The sequence below is a fragment of the Phoenix dactylifera genome, chromosome 9 (genome assembly GCF_051530095.1).
Source record: "Phoenix dactylifera cultivar Ajwa chromosome 9, Ajwa_hap1_PhDact_Kaust_v1.1, whole genome shotgun sequence".
In the NCBI taxonomy this organism is placed as follows: domain Eukaryota; kingdom Viridiplantae; phylum Streptophyta; class Magnoliopsida; order Arecales; family Arecaceae; genus Phoenix; species Phoenix dactylifera.
The window spans coordinates 33,434,887-33,447,901 of NC_143198.1; the positions used below are offsets into that span (position 1 = coordinate 33,434,887).

Sequence of the window (13,015 nt, forward strand, 5' to 3'; positions counted from 1 at the left end):
GAGAAGAATTTTAGCAACTTACGTTAAATAAAAATATATAAATTGGAAGTGGGGATGGGAGTCATCCCTGGAGGAAGAAGTCGAGAAGGGAGGGCATCGACGAATGCTCGCCCGCTCCATAACAAGAAGTCGATCATATTACTTAAGGGTTCCGTTTATTCTTCTCCCCCTTCTTGGTTCATACATATATTTTGCTAGGTGGGGATACGGAAATAGATAGACAGGAGAGAGAGCGCGAGAGAGCAAGCGGAGGAGGGCGAAGGGAGCGGGCGAGAGATGGGGGTGATATCGCTGGATGGGGTTCGGGACAAGAACGTGATGCAGCTCAAGAAGCTCAACACCGCTCTCTTCCCCGTTCGCTACAACGACAAATACTACGCCGACGCCCTCTCCTCCGGCGAGTTCACCAAGCTCGGTCCGTTTCTCTTCCTCATGATCTTTCTTCTTCTCTTTAGCTCTCGGTCAATAGATTAGATGTGGATACTTATCTTGTTCTTGTTTGATTGGTTGCTACGTGCGATCGATCTTGACGGGTGAACTTTGTACATGGGTTGGTTGTTCTTGATTTACCTTAATCCTTTTTCGGGGTCTGGTTTTCTCTCTTCTTTCGATCTACATTCGAGGTTTTCTTGTATTATTGTTTTCTGATGGGTTTGTTTTGTTTTCTTGCTTCATCCAAATATAATTCTAGCGTTTGGCTTATCTCATGACATTCTTTGTTGTTTTCTAGGAACTAGAATCGAGATTTCCCGAACTATCTTTACTAGCGTTTTTACCTAGCGAGATGTTGCGGTACATTGGTGTGACTTGGGGTTTTAATTGTACGAATTAGCTTTCGATACTTTCTGCTAGAGAATGTACATTTTTAGGGTTTTTATTTTTTATTTTTGATGATTGCTTATGTTAGTGTTTTGGATAAACTGGTCCTTTGGATGGTTTTCGCGTAGTACTAGTAGCTAATATGTTTTCCCCTCTTTGTTTCTGCTTAGTATACATTCTTTGTCTTTCCTTGTATTAACATTATGGTTGGTCCAATAAATTCATGGCTGTAATTCCTTCCCCTGTATTGGCAGGTGTTTTGCAAATCACCTTGGTTTTCTTAATTAACTTAGTCATATCACTATATGTGCAATTACTGTTATGGTTTGTCCTTTAGAATTTATTAGAAACTGGACTTGACGGTTGGCAAGTTGTTTGCTAAAATTTTTAAAAAGCTCTGTTTTTTCAAATGAGGAGCAGTCAACAGGCAATCAATATGATTGTAATGTCGTCTGCTGATTTTGTCAGCTGACAATTGTAGTTTATACATTTGTTAAGTAATTATAAGAATCATTTACTTTTTTTTGTGATTAAGCTCTAGAATGGAATTATAACTTGTACTGATTAACTTTAAGTGATAAATATATTGTCTTTTCTTTGCCCACCAAAGAACAATTCTCTTTCAACACTGGCTATATTGTTATGTATGCCTAATACATATTTTAATATGGCTTACTTCTTGAGGTGCAAAATTCCAACAAAATTTATAATGTGTTAAGTCTATGTTTGGTATAATACTATTTTAAAATGGTGTTGACTTGAGAAGTTTAATGTTGGAAGTCATTTTTGTTTTCAACTGACATCTTAACAATCAAATGTTGCAGTGTCCTGCTGGGATCATGGTATAGTTACAATGGCATTTTCGTGGATTTTAGTTTCAATTGTTGCCATTGAAAACTTGATATTTTTTATTTAAATTTTACAGATGTCGTATTCTTTTCTTTTTTTTTTTGATGCATAGAGATGTCCTATTCTTTGACATAGTTCTACTCTTCTGTAGCTTATTACAGTGACATATGTGTTGGTTCAATTGCATGTCGCCTTGAGAAAAAGGAAGGAGGGGCCATTCGTGTTTACATTATGACATTGGGAGTTTTGGCGCCATACCGTGGCCTAGGAATTGGTAAGCAGATGGATTCTTCTTGTATTATATCTGTTGTCTGCAAAATGCTGCAGAGCACCTTTTGTTTAATGCATTTTTCCATGTCATCATTTTTGTCTAGTAACATATGTGGACATAATGTGCATGTATATTTGGTAGAATATTTTTTTTCAAAGGAAAAGGAACTTTTCATTGCTGAAAGAGACAACTTTCATTCTGAAAACCTAAACATATGACGACTTGTTTTTCAGCTTCTTGAGTTAATAGACATATGGTTTAATTAATTGAGCTTTCTCATGCCCAGACTAAACATCAAATATCTCAAGTTACAGTTTTTTTTTCGTAGCATAATAAATCGTGATATGAAGTGATTTTTCAGTTCCATGGAACTGGATCTCTCCATTATCCTTTTTGTATAATAAAAAATTTGCGCCTCAAGTTGGATTATGTCATGCTTACCAAAGTAAAATGTAAAAAGTGATGTTCTTGTAATGAAAAATATTTGTTCCTCCTGTGAACAATCAATTGTGTTGCTGTGAGGCTGTAACTGACACTATCCTTATGATATCATTATGATTAACTGGTACCCTGAACCAAAAACTTCATCCTTTTTTGTAGCCCTTATGGCTGTCTTAAAATTTGAGATTTGATTCTGTGGTTGTAGTCTTAAATTCATTAATAGTTGCTTGGTTTTTTTTCTGCATTCTGTTTTTTATTGTAGCATTAGTATTGTACATAAGGATGATAACTACATGGCCTGTCTCTTCAAATTGGGATCTGGTATGATCACCAAGTTATGTTCTTGTAACCGAATAGATTTTCTCCTCAAGGAAGGCAATGAAATTTATTATTTTGGGATATGTTATAATATCCAACCAAGCCAAATTCCTGGATAATGTGTAGTCTGAACAATTTTTCCCCCAATTTAGTAGCCCTCATGAAAATCTTTCATGTAAACTGGACATAGATTACCTTTGTATTCCAACATTTAATTGTATGTCTTCTGGCTGGCAATTTTTAATTTCCATAATGCATGGCCTCTTTTCAATATTTTTTTTCTACTTTGGCATCCATCATATCTTCTAGGAAGTAATGTTATTTGCTGGGTCTGATTTCTTGTGAGATCACGTAGATCTAGTTGGATATTTCAAGTTAGTTCATTCTTTTGGGCCAAGTTGTACCTCATTGTCATCTTAGCCTTTGATTTGAGTATATGTTGTCTTTTTTATTACCTTAAAGGTCATTAGGAAGAAGCACATACAAGGTACATTTTTAAACTGGCTGTGGCCTAGCCTGAAAATTCTGAGAAGACATTGTTATCATCAGTAAAGAAAAAAAATGGTCAAACATGTTAACTTGAAAATTTAGCCTCACCTACAGTGATTGTCATTGATTGTGTCAAGTACCATGTGAAGTTAGTGTGCAACAATTTTCTAAATAAGCAGTTTTAAAAGCCTGGCATGGTCTGTTGTTATACAAGTAACTCAATTGTGATACCACATCTCGTGGCCTGAAGCTTACAAGTTTATTTAATGTAAAAGTATGATCTGTTGCAAGCTTGTCATTCTATTATCAGATTTCGTTTTAACATAAAGCCTTTTTAAGCAAGTAGTATGACTTTGATAAAGTTGCAGAGCTGCGGTGTAATTCTTCATTTCATGAGCTCTTTATGGCTTATGCAATTAAAGGAGTTTATTAAGCAATCATTGACACGGCACATGAACTACAAGATAGCACACCATGACAAGCCCACAGGCATCAGCTTCTATAAATGCTATGTGCAAGTAGTGCAAATTGCCTGCTTCCATATTACTAGGAAAGAGTCCTCTTTTGGTACCAACTTTGGTCTTGTTCGAGAAATTGAACCATGAAAAAATGATAAGAGAAAGCAAAGAGGTAGACCCATTGCTGATGATGACTCGAAGAAAGATGCAGTACAAGACTTTATATGTCAATATATGCCTGCGAGGGAAAGAGAAGAAAGGTCTCTGATTGTGAGGTTCTATCAAAGACAAGTCTATATAATACAATTAACAAAATGGAGTTGAACTCCAAGGGCTTGCTGGCATGGGTATAGGTCTAGTTATTCAGGTATAGATATATCTGAATGATCCAAACTAGGAACTTCATAAGCATCAATAATATAATGGAGGAAGTTATATTATGCATAATTGGATTTATTTTTTCTCTCTTTTTTTCTCTTTCCTTTTATAATTTTTTCTAGGTGGGATAGTTGTTGCTGTTGTTGGTGGTGGTAAAGAATTGAAACAGTAAAACTGACTTAGTGTGAACTGTCATGTCATACATGTATCATTGTGCTCCATCATTTTTGGATGTATTTTCACTCTGCTTAAAAAGCTATTAAGTTTTCTTTATAAATTCTCTTGATATAATTGCAATAATCGAAAATTTATTGGAAAATCCTGTATGAAGATTTTAGATAAGTCAGTCTAAATAATTTATTTCCTATTGAATTTGATCAATTGATAGAACATGTTAGATATTATGATTATTATTTTCCCTATTATCATCATAGGAAGAAATTCTCTGTAAGTTTAATTCCTCAGTTGCAGTGTTCCTCTCAATCAAAAAGAAAACACATTCAATGATACCATCAGATGACATACAAAAGTTGCTGCATATATTTAGAGTTTGCCATTTTTTGTGTGCTTGTCATAAAAAGATGGACTTATATGACACCAACTTGTGATACTACACATGCTTTTGATAGCATTACTCTGTTTCTACTATATTGATTGCACTTTGTGTCCACCATACCTAGCACTGGCCTTTTTTTTTTTTTTGATATTAGCACTAACCTTATCAATATCGATATCCGAACTGCAGTACTGAACAGTAGGGTTGTTAGATATATCTTCTGCAATATAGTAATGTTAAAAGTTGAGTGAATGTGAGCATTCCAGGCTAAACTTTTGGTGCAATATGGTCAGCCAATCATCTGATATAAAGCTGAAACTGTGGCAGATGCAATTAGTCACACTTTCCTGCTGATATGGATTTTTTCATAAATTTTGTTGATAATCTGGTTCACATAATTTGGGTAATCGAGTTTAGACTGCACTCGCAGCCTGATTGTTCATAACGAGGTGCTAATCGCACTATCTCTGACTTTTCATCTGTAAAGCCTCTTGTTTGTAGCTGTTTTGCTATCTACAGCATTTTTCTTAAAACTGCCACCTGCTATCTTGCATTTTGCATGGATATATGAGATTTTATAGATGAATTCTGAAAGTTTTTTGGTCTGTAAATATAAAATTTCTTCAGCTGTAGCATGTGACTAGAAAATTCCATGTGCCTTTCACAAGTAAATGTTGATAAGGTAACTTGATTAATATCAGGCTACTTTACTGGTATGTTACTTTTGCATTTATTTTTTTTTCCTCTTTTTCTCATGACTGTCTTAATTCTGCTGGAAGTATGTGCCTATGATTTTTTTCCTTGCCTTGGTTTCTTGGTTCACTGATAGCTGCTACGCTCAAATGCTTGTAGAGCTTGATGGTAGCCAATGGAAAGCCTTCTGAATGTGTCCTGATAGCTTCGTTACTCTGACTAGTTTGGTGCAACTTTTGGCTGTTGATATTGCTAGTCATTAGCTTTCATCACTGGTTAGCCTTTCCATGCCACCAATTGTCATTTGATGTGTATCTGGATGGTGCTCATAACGTTACTGTTTTCATAATATATACACGTGTGAAGTACACATAGGGAGTAGAAAGGATTTTACACCCACAAATTCAACATTGATGATTGAAAAATGGAAATCTAAACTGCTGGATATGATTTTTAAGGCCTAAAAATATTTACTTATAAACAATCATGTGTTTTTCTAAACTTCTAGCCTACCATTCAATTACAACCAAACATGTGGCTTGAGTTGATGCGCAAGTTAGGTGTTTTCCAAAACATATGATTTTATGGACAAGGTATTTTAGCCTTCTAAATCACATCCAACAGTTGCCTTTTTGTTTTTGAATCACCAACATTGAACTGGTGGACGTACATAAAATCTTTTGTTTACATCAGATGTATATTATAACGACTTCCATATATGTATATTCATTTAGACTACATTTAGTTAGGGGATAATTTGGAAGATTGTTAAATCATTTATTCCTCTTTATTCAGCCAAAGGCATATGTGAACACCTAGATAAATCACTGATCTGGTCGGGGAGAAGAAAAATTTCTTCAAACTGCTCAATTCACATCTCTCAAAAGAAAATTAGAAGAAGAAAGAATTACGAAAGTAGGCCTCAAGTCTTCTTTTCTTTCAGTGATGATAAAAAAAAATGAGCTACACAATCTCTATTTATTATGGTGAAGTCCACCCTTTCACAATTCGAGTCGAATTTTTCTTTCTAAGTTTGATAGAATTAGCTCTCCAAAAATAAATATGACTAATAAAAATAAGTAAAAAAATAAAAATTGTATAAGAGATAGATCTCAACATCTACATCAACTCTGTCTTCTATCGCTTCACTTGATTCTTCTCAGAGAGATACACTTGATCAAAGTCTTGTCTGAAAAGTAAATTTTCAGTTTGACCAGCCCTTTTTAGGTCTCAAAAAATGAAATTTGGGCTCGATCGCTATAGGTGCCATCCTCTAAAGAGTGGGGCATCACGTCATAGATCTCAAAAACTATCGATTTTTTTTTTTTTAAAAAAAGATCATCTTAATAAGACGCTGTATGATCAAGTTATGGCTTCCGAAAGTTTAGCCTGCGACTCGGCTTTTCGATGTGGTGAAACTTGCTCCTGAACTCTGTCCAGCCCTACTCCTAGTGGTCAACGTAGTCCACATCGAGTTTAGGGATCCTCTTAGATCAGGGTGTTTAGGAGATGTAGCTCCCGCTAAATCAGTACCGAAGGTGAGGAAATATCTGCTTTTCTGTCTTGCGGTTGAACTATCTGGCTTTGCTCGGAGATGGTTTTTGCTCTAGTTTTTCTTTGCTCTCGGGTCTCAGCAAATCATTTGCTCTGCTTTTGCATATGGACTTCGTGGTAGGGGCGCTCCTTGCTGTCCTTCTTTGTCGACGATGACTACGACTCCTCGATCTCGATCTCGAAGATCAGTCAGTGCAACCAAAGGGCGAGAGCTTGGCCTCTTATAAGTAGTATCGGGTTGTACCATAATCATAAACTTGTTGTAGACATTAACAAGTTGCTTCGCTTGAGCAGTAGTTGCAAGGTCAATGTTACCTTGTATTCTTGAGGCATTGATCATAAACTCTTTTACATCCTTTATGAGATAATACTTTCTCTGTTGTCTGTAGAAGATTGCATCTTGATTCTAAAGGTATAGGCTCCCAAGTATAACCTGGCAAATATCCAAAGGAATACTTCACAAGTTACCTCGTCAATATACCTCTCAGTTATGGCGAACTTGAAGGTACACTGCTTGGTGATCTTCAACTCGACGTTCATTTGAATCCAACCAAGAGGGTAAGGATGTAGATGAGGCTTGGTCTGCAAGCCTAGCTTCTAAACTAGGTTTTCAAATATGAGGTATTTCTGGCTTTCAGTATCTACAATAGCCTCGATGATGCTCTGCTTTACCTGGATCTTTAAATGGAAGAGTTCCTCTTGCACCTTAGATTTGCCTCAGTTGTTGTCTTGGGTTCCCTTGCCGTCAAAGCTAAATTTGGAGTCTACTTGCTCAAGCAGCTTCTCAAACTTCTACAGCATTGAGAACCACCTTTTCTTTCTTCTTGGAATTATCATCCTTCTGCATCTCTCTTCGATTGTAGCTCGAGATGAAGTTTCCAACGCTTTTTTCTAGTGTCCATGGAGGTTACAGTGATCATAGTGATTTTTTCCAAGCCGTATTGGTTTACTTCTTGTCCTGCTCCCCCTTCTGACTTGATTTTCCACCATTTTGTCTGAACTGGTCGCCCTTCTTGTCTTCCCTAGGTCGATTCTTCTCCTCAATCTCCATAGCCTTCATGCTGGCTTCACTGATGCCTTCAACTTTGAAGAGCTTCATTTTCTTATGGATGCTCTCATATTGACCTTCAACGTACTTTATGAAAACTGCATGATCGTCAATGGAGATTTTGAGTGAGACTGCTTGCTTGTGGAACTTAGTGATGTAGTCCTGGACAAACTGATCATACATCCACCGATTCTCCTCATGGTTGATTGGGTAGAACTGCTTCTTGATTAGGCTCTTGAATTTGCTCCATGTCAAACTAGAAACGTCGTTCCTCATATAGGAATTCCGCCAAGTAAGAGTATAACTAGAAAGTTTGAGATGAGGAAAAGCTACCTTTTGAACACTGGAGTATCCGTAGATAGTAAAGTAGGTCTTTAATTAATGTAACCAGTTATTTAGCTTCTCTACATCAACAATCCTGTCGTATACAAGGATCTTGATTCGAGTTTCAACTTACAGGGTTGAAGAGAGAGATTGTGTACCTATATGTTGCTCATCCTCCTCGTTGGATGGTGGATCTTCATCTCCAGACATAGGAGACAGCTTCGCAACAGGAGTTGCTGATGCTTGTGCTGAAAGTATCGCCAATCTAGAGATGATCTCGGTAAATTGGGCAATCTTCTCTACTTGTAGAAACGTCCCTTCGTCTAATCATCAATATAGAAAATCTAGCAGCCATACTCGTCTTTGTCCTTCTATGTACTTGAAGCACGGATAGCTTCTCTCCTGATTGTTTGTATTGCTCACGTGTTTGGATCATGAATTAAGGACCCCACAGAGAATCGACGCTATAGTACTAACTTGATCTGATCGAAGAGAAGGAAGATTTTCTTCAACTCGCTCAACTCAAATCTCTCAAAAGAAAATTAGAAGGTGAAAGAATTGTGAAAGTATGGCTTAAGTCTCCTTTTTTATTTCATTGATGATAAAAAACGAAGTACGCAGGCTCTATTTATAATGGTGAGGTTTGCCCTTACACAATTCGGGTTAGATTTCTCTTTCTAATTCTAATAAAACGAGCTGTTTAAAAATAAATATGACTAATAGAAATAATTAAAAAAAAAACTAAGCTTCTATAGGAGGTAGATCTCGACTTATACATCAACTTTGCCTTCTGTCGCTCCATCTGATTTTTTTTTCAGATGGAGAGATTTGCCTGATCAAAGTTTTACTCGAAAGAAAAATTTTCGGTTTGACCGGTCCATTTCATACCCCAAATGATGGAATTTCGCTTGATTATTTTTAGGAGCGCCGCCCTCTAAAGGGTAGGGCATCATGTCGTAGATCTTGGAAAACTACTTGATAAACAAAAAAGATCATCTCAATTGACATCGTATGACCAAGTTATGGCCTTCAAAAACTTGGCTTATTATTCGGCTTTTCGATGTGACTGATCTCGTTTCTGAATCCTGTCCATCCCTACTCGAAGTGGCCAAAGTAGTCTACGTCGAATCTGGGGATCCTCCTAGATCAATCACTTTTCAAAAGCGCAGAAGAAAATGGTCCACATTAAATGTTCAAGTTACTGGGTTTGTCCTGAGATCAATGCCTAAAGACCCAGCATATAACTCTGGCTGAAAGTTCTGATCCTGCTTCTGCCTTTTTCCGTGCATGCTTTTCCAATGCATCTGTTGATCTTCTCTTCTTCTCTGAACTTGACAGAGCAGAGTTCGAATGGTGTTCTTCATCGTTGTCACTGTCAGGAGATGACTGAGGCTCGGATCCTTCTGTTGGATCTTCTTCACTAGGTTCCTCATTTTGTTCCTCACTTGGTTCTTCAGTAGGCTCTTCTTCACAGGGTTCTTCATCTGGTTCTTCACATAATTTTCTTTGGACAGGTCTTCTTCCTCATGAGGGTCTGCACTCTCAACATCAGCATTCTCATCATCACTGCAATTTCTGATGAGCAAGCTTGGATCAACTGAAGCTCCCTGCTTCCCCATACGTGGGCTGCTTGCACAATTAGCAGCACTCTTAAGCACACCAATAGATTACAATGGACATCACTAGTTCATTATGAAATGCAAAATGCATCACCAATCATGAAAAAAATGTTTTACAAACATCAAACATGGAGTTAACAAAAGGTACAAAATATATCAAAAAATATTCTATATCAGATAAATTACCTACTATTTATTTTTAAACCATTTTGGTACTTACCTAGCAGTAGAAAAAGTACAATTTTTGCCCGGACTTCAAATAGCTTAGCTTTAACCATGTCAATGGTCTCATATTATTTGTTGATAAAGAATTAAAGTAGATTTACCAATAAGTCACAAAATGCTATGATATAAATATATATAAATATATAAATATATAAATATATATTTATTTATAGTAATTATTATAATTATGTATATTTATTGTAATAATTTTTATATATATTTATTTACCTCACTTAACCTCAGAATAATTTACTCATACAGAAAGGTGGAGACTTTGACGCTTCTCCTCCAACTCGATCCATTTAACCCAATTGATCTGGATTCTTTTTAATTCTCAAACCAAATGCAGCCCTAGTACTGCTGGCTTAGAAGATAAGCCAAAAATTCATTAGTTTCACCCCCATGATAAGTTTGGAACCAAGATTTCTATTGCCATGACTCTGGTGCTGTTGCATAGGCACCTCCCCAGAATTTTAGCTCCCTTGTTGGATCCACCAAGTTGTCACTGTCCCTGTATACTGCTGCTTGGTTACCACCGCTTCTGCTTCCTTCTGACCACCCGCCCATCAACCAGATTGAGTGAGCTCAGAGGTGATTGTGCACTCACCATATGCACTAAAAACCATGCATTATATAAAGGCAGTAATTTTTTTAGGGAACCGTCTCTTATTATCACATTATTTTAGATTGATTTTCCAACTGTTCAAATGGATTTTTCTTGATTTTGGACAGGTAAAGTTGTAGATTTTGTTCTCAGAGAAAAAAAATTCTAAGACGACATATCAGGTGTGTCGCATAGTTTTCTTTAGGAACCATTTTCATTGATTGTTTCATCTCTGCCCAAACTCTATATTTATGCTAGTTCCGGTTTGGGTGGCTGCTCAATGATTTGATACAATCTCTGACCCCATCATCTGTTTTGTAAATGCTCGGCTCTTGCAAATGTATTAAGCAAGATAAATATATTTGAGTAGAGACCATTCCAGTTTTTTTGAGAAAAAAGAAAAGAAAAATCTAAGGTCATTTAGCTTTTTGTTTCATTGACTTGCTGGCCTTAATACTCAGCAGGTTTTTGGAGTGCTGCTACTGAATTTAACATTCTACGTTCTAAATCTAATGATTTATGTATAGGGTAGCAATTTATGGCCGGACCTGCAACTAACCCAGCTCTATTGGATTCAAGTTTCACATTAACAGGTCCAGATCATAATCAGTCAGGTTTAGGTTTAGAGTTCTGACTTGTTCTTATGTTGACATTTAATAGTTAGTTGGTTCATGACCCTACCCGTTTAAAATTCTTTTAAACTGTTTAAGACTTGTTTAACCTATTTATGACCCATTAACCCATTTAACTGGATTCGACCTGTTTATTAAACATATTATGTGGGTTGGGTCGGGTCATATTTTAGGTCGAAGATATTTGACCTGACCCACATCTGACCTAAACTAGATGCAATCTGACCCGACTCAATTGCCGCCTCTGCTTATATTTGCCCCTCTTCTTGCAACATTCGATCTTTTTTTTTTTCTCAAACAATGATGATGACCTTGATAATATGCTACGCATTATGTGTTGAGCATTATTGATCCTGATTTTCAATGTGCATAGCTAGAAGCTTAGCCAAACATACTTAAGAATGGAGATGTGTATTCCGTTATTTAGTCCATGACTATATGACAGACCTAAAATGTTTTTATTAATCTTATGTTAATCCTGGTCTATCCAAGTTCTATTCTAGGGTGAAGACTTAATAGCTTATAAGTCATAACATCACCTGCTGTTTATTCTTGATGTATGATTCCGTAAAGATGACATAATTTTTCGTATCTTTAAATTGTATAAGCTTTTCAGCTTTGTAGACCTCTCTTAGTCTATTGTTAGTGCCAATTTTAACTAGTTTGTAGAATAGTCTATACTTCTAAATCAGTTTATCGGGGCCAACATTTATGGGATGAATTAAGAATCTTGGCCAACTTGAAACTTCGCTTGTCTTTTGCAGGTACAAAGTTGTTAACTCATGTATTAGATCTTTCTGCCAAGCAGAACATATCAGAGATCTACTTGCATGTGCAGACAAACAACGATGATGCCATTGGCTTCTATAAGAAGTTTGGGTTTGAAATCACAGATACGATACAGAACTACTATACAAACATCACTCCACCTGATTGCTATGTTCTCAGTAAGATTATTGCTCAGGTTCATCCAAAGAAATGAGTGACTTTTTATGTTTATTTTGTAAAATGCCCAGAGGTCAAACAATTTGGCTTTGAGGTTCAGGAGATTGAAATGATATGCAGCTCGAGTTACTTTTCCAATCATGAGTTGGCAGATTGAGATACCATGCATTTACATCATCTTGCTGTTACCATTTCTGAGCACTCTTTTGTGGCTGTCTGATTTTTTTTAATTTAAAACAATGTTGGTTGCAACAACCATTCCCAAATTCCGGCTACTTACGTGTTTCATATTTATTTTAATGGTGCTGATGTATCTTGTACTTTATATTTCTATCAAAATGATATTGTGAACCTTTGAACACACACGTGTATGCATGTATCTATATATTATTATTATTTACCCCTTGGCCTATGCATGGGTGTATAAATATTTGGATAGGTCCTGGCAAATATTGATACATTCATGCATGGACTAATGGTTAAAAAATTATAAAAAATACATACATATTAGGATGCTTTCGAAAGTATGTTGGCCCTAAATGTTTTTTTTTCTTAAAAGCAATAAAAGATTTCATGAAATGAAAAGCAGGATTATGAATCATGTCATGAGACGTGCAAGTTATTAAAATTTTCTTATGAAAATCTGTTATCCATGCATTCCTTGTACCAAAAACACCACCAATGAGCCAAACTACACAATTTGGACTTTCAAGCCATTGATTGTCATCTAAATATTTTAAATTTTATAGATTTGAATATTTCTAAATTCTACATCAAATAGAAATATTATAT

At 36.1% G+C, this 13,015-nt stretch overlaps 1 protein-coding gene across 1 annotated transcript; it reads left to right on the top strand.

The window, feature by feature from the left end:
* The first annotated feature begins 147 nt into the window (after positions 1-147).
* Positions 148-12,511, top strand: LOC103721099 (uncharacterized). The gene is made up of 3 exons (XM_008811151.6): positions 148-415; positions 1,820-1,942; positions 12,043-12,511. Exons 1-3 carry the CDS (start codon positions 277-279, stop codon positions 12,258-12,260), a joined length of 480 nt encoding a protein of 159 aa, XP_008809373.1. The 5' UTR covers positions 148-276; the 3' UTR covers positions 12,261-12,511.
* The last annotated feature ends 504 nt before the right edge of the window (positions 12,512-13,015 follow it).

Coding starts and splice junctions, on each gene's coding strand:
- LOC103721099 (XM_008811151.6), top strand. CDS start 277: ATGGGGGTGATATCGCTGGATGGGGTTCGGGACAAGAACGTGATGCAG. Junction 416..1,819: donor CGGCGAGTTCACCAAGCTCG/GTCCGTTTCTCT, acceptor ACTCTTCTGTAG/CTTATTACAGTGACATATGT. Junction 1,943..12,042: donor ATACCGTGGCCTAGGAATTG/GTAAGCAGATGG, acceptor TGTCTTTTGCAG/GTACAAAGTTGTTAACTCAT.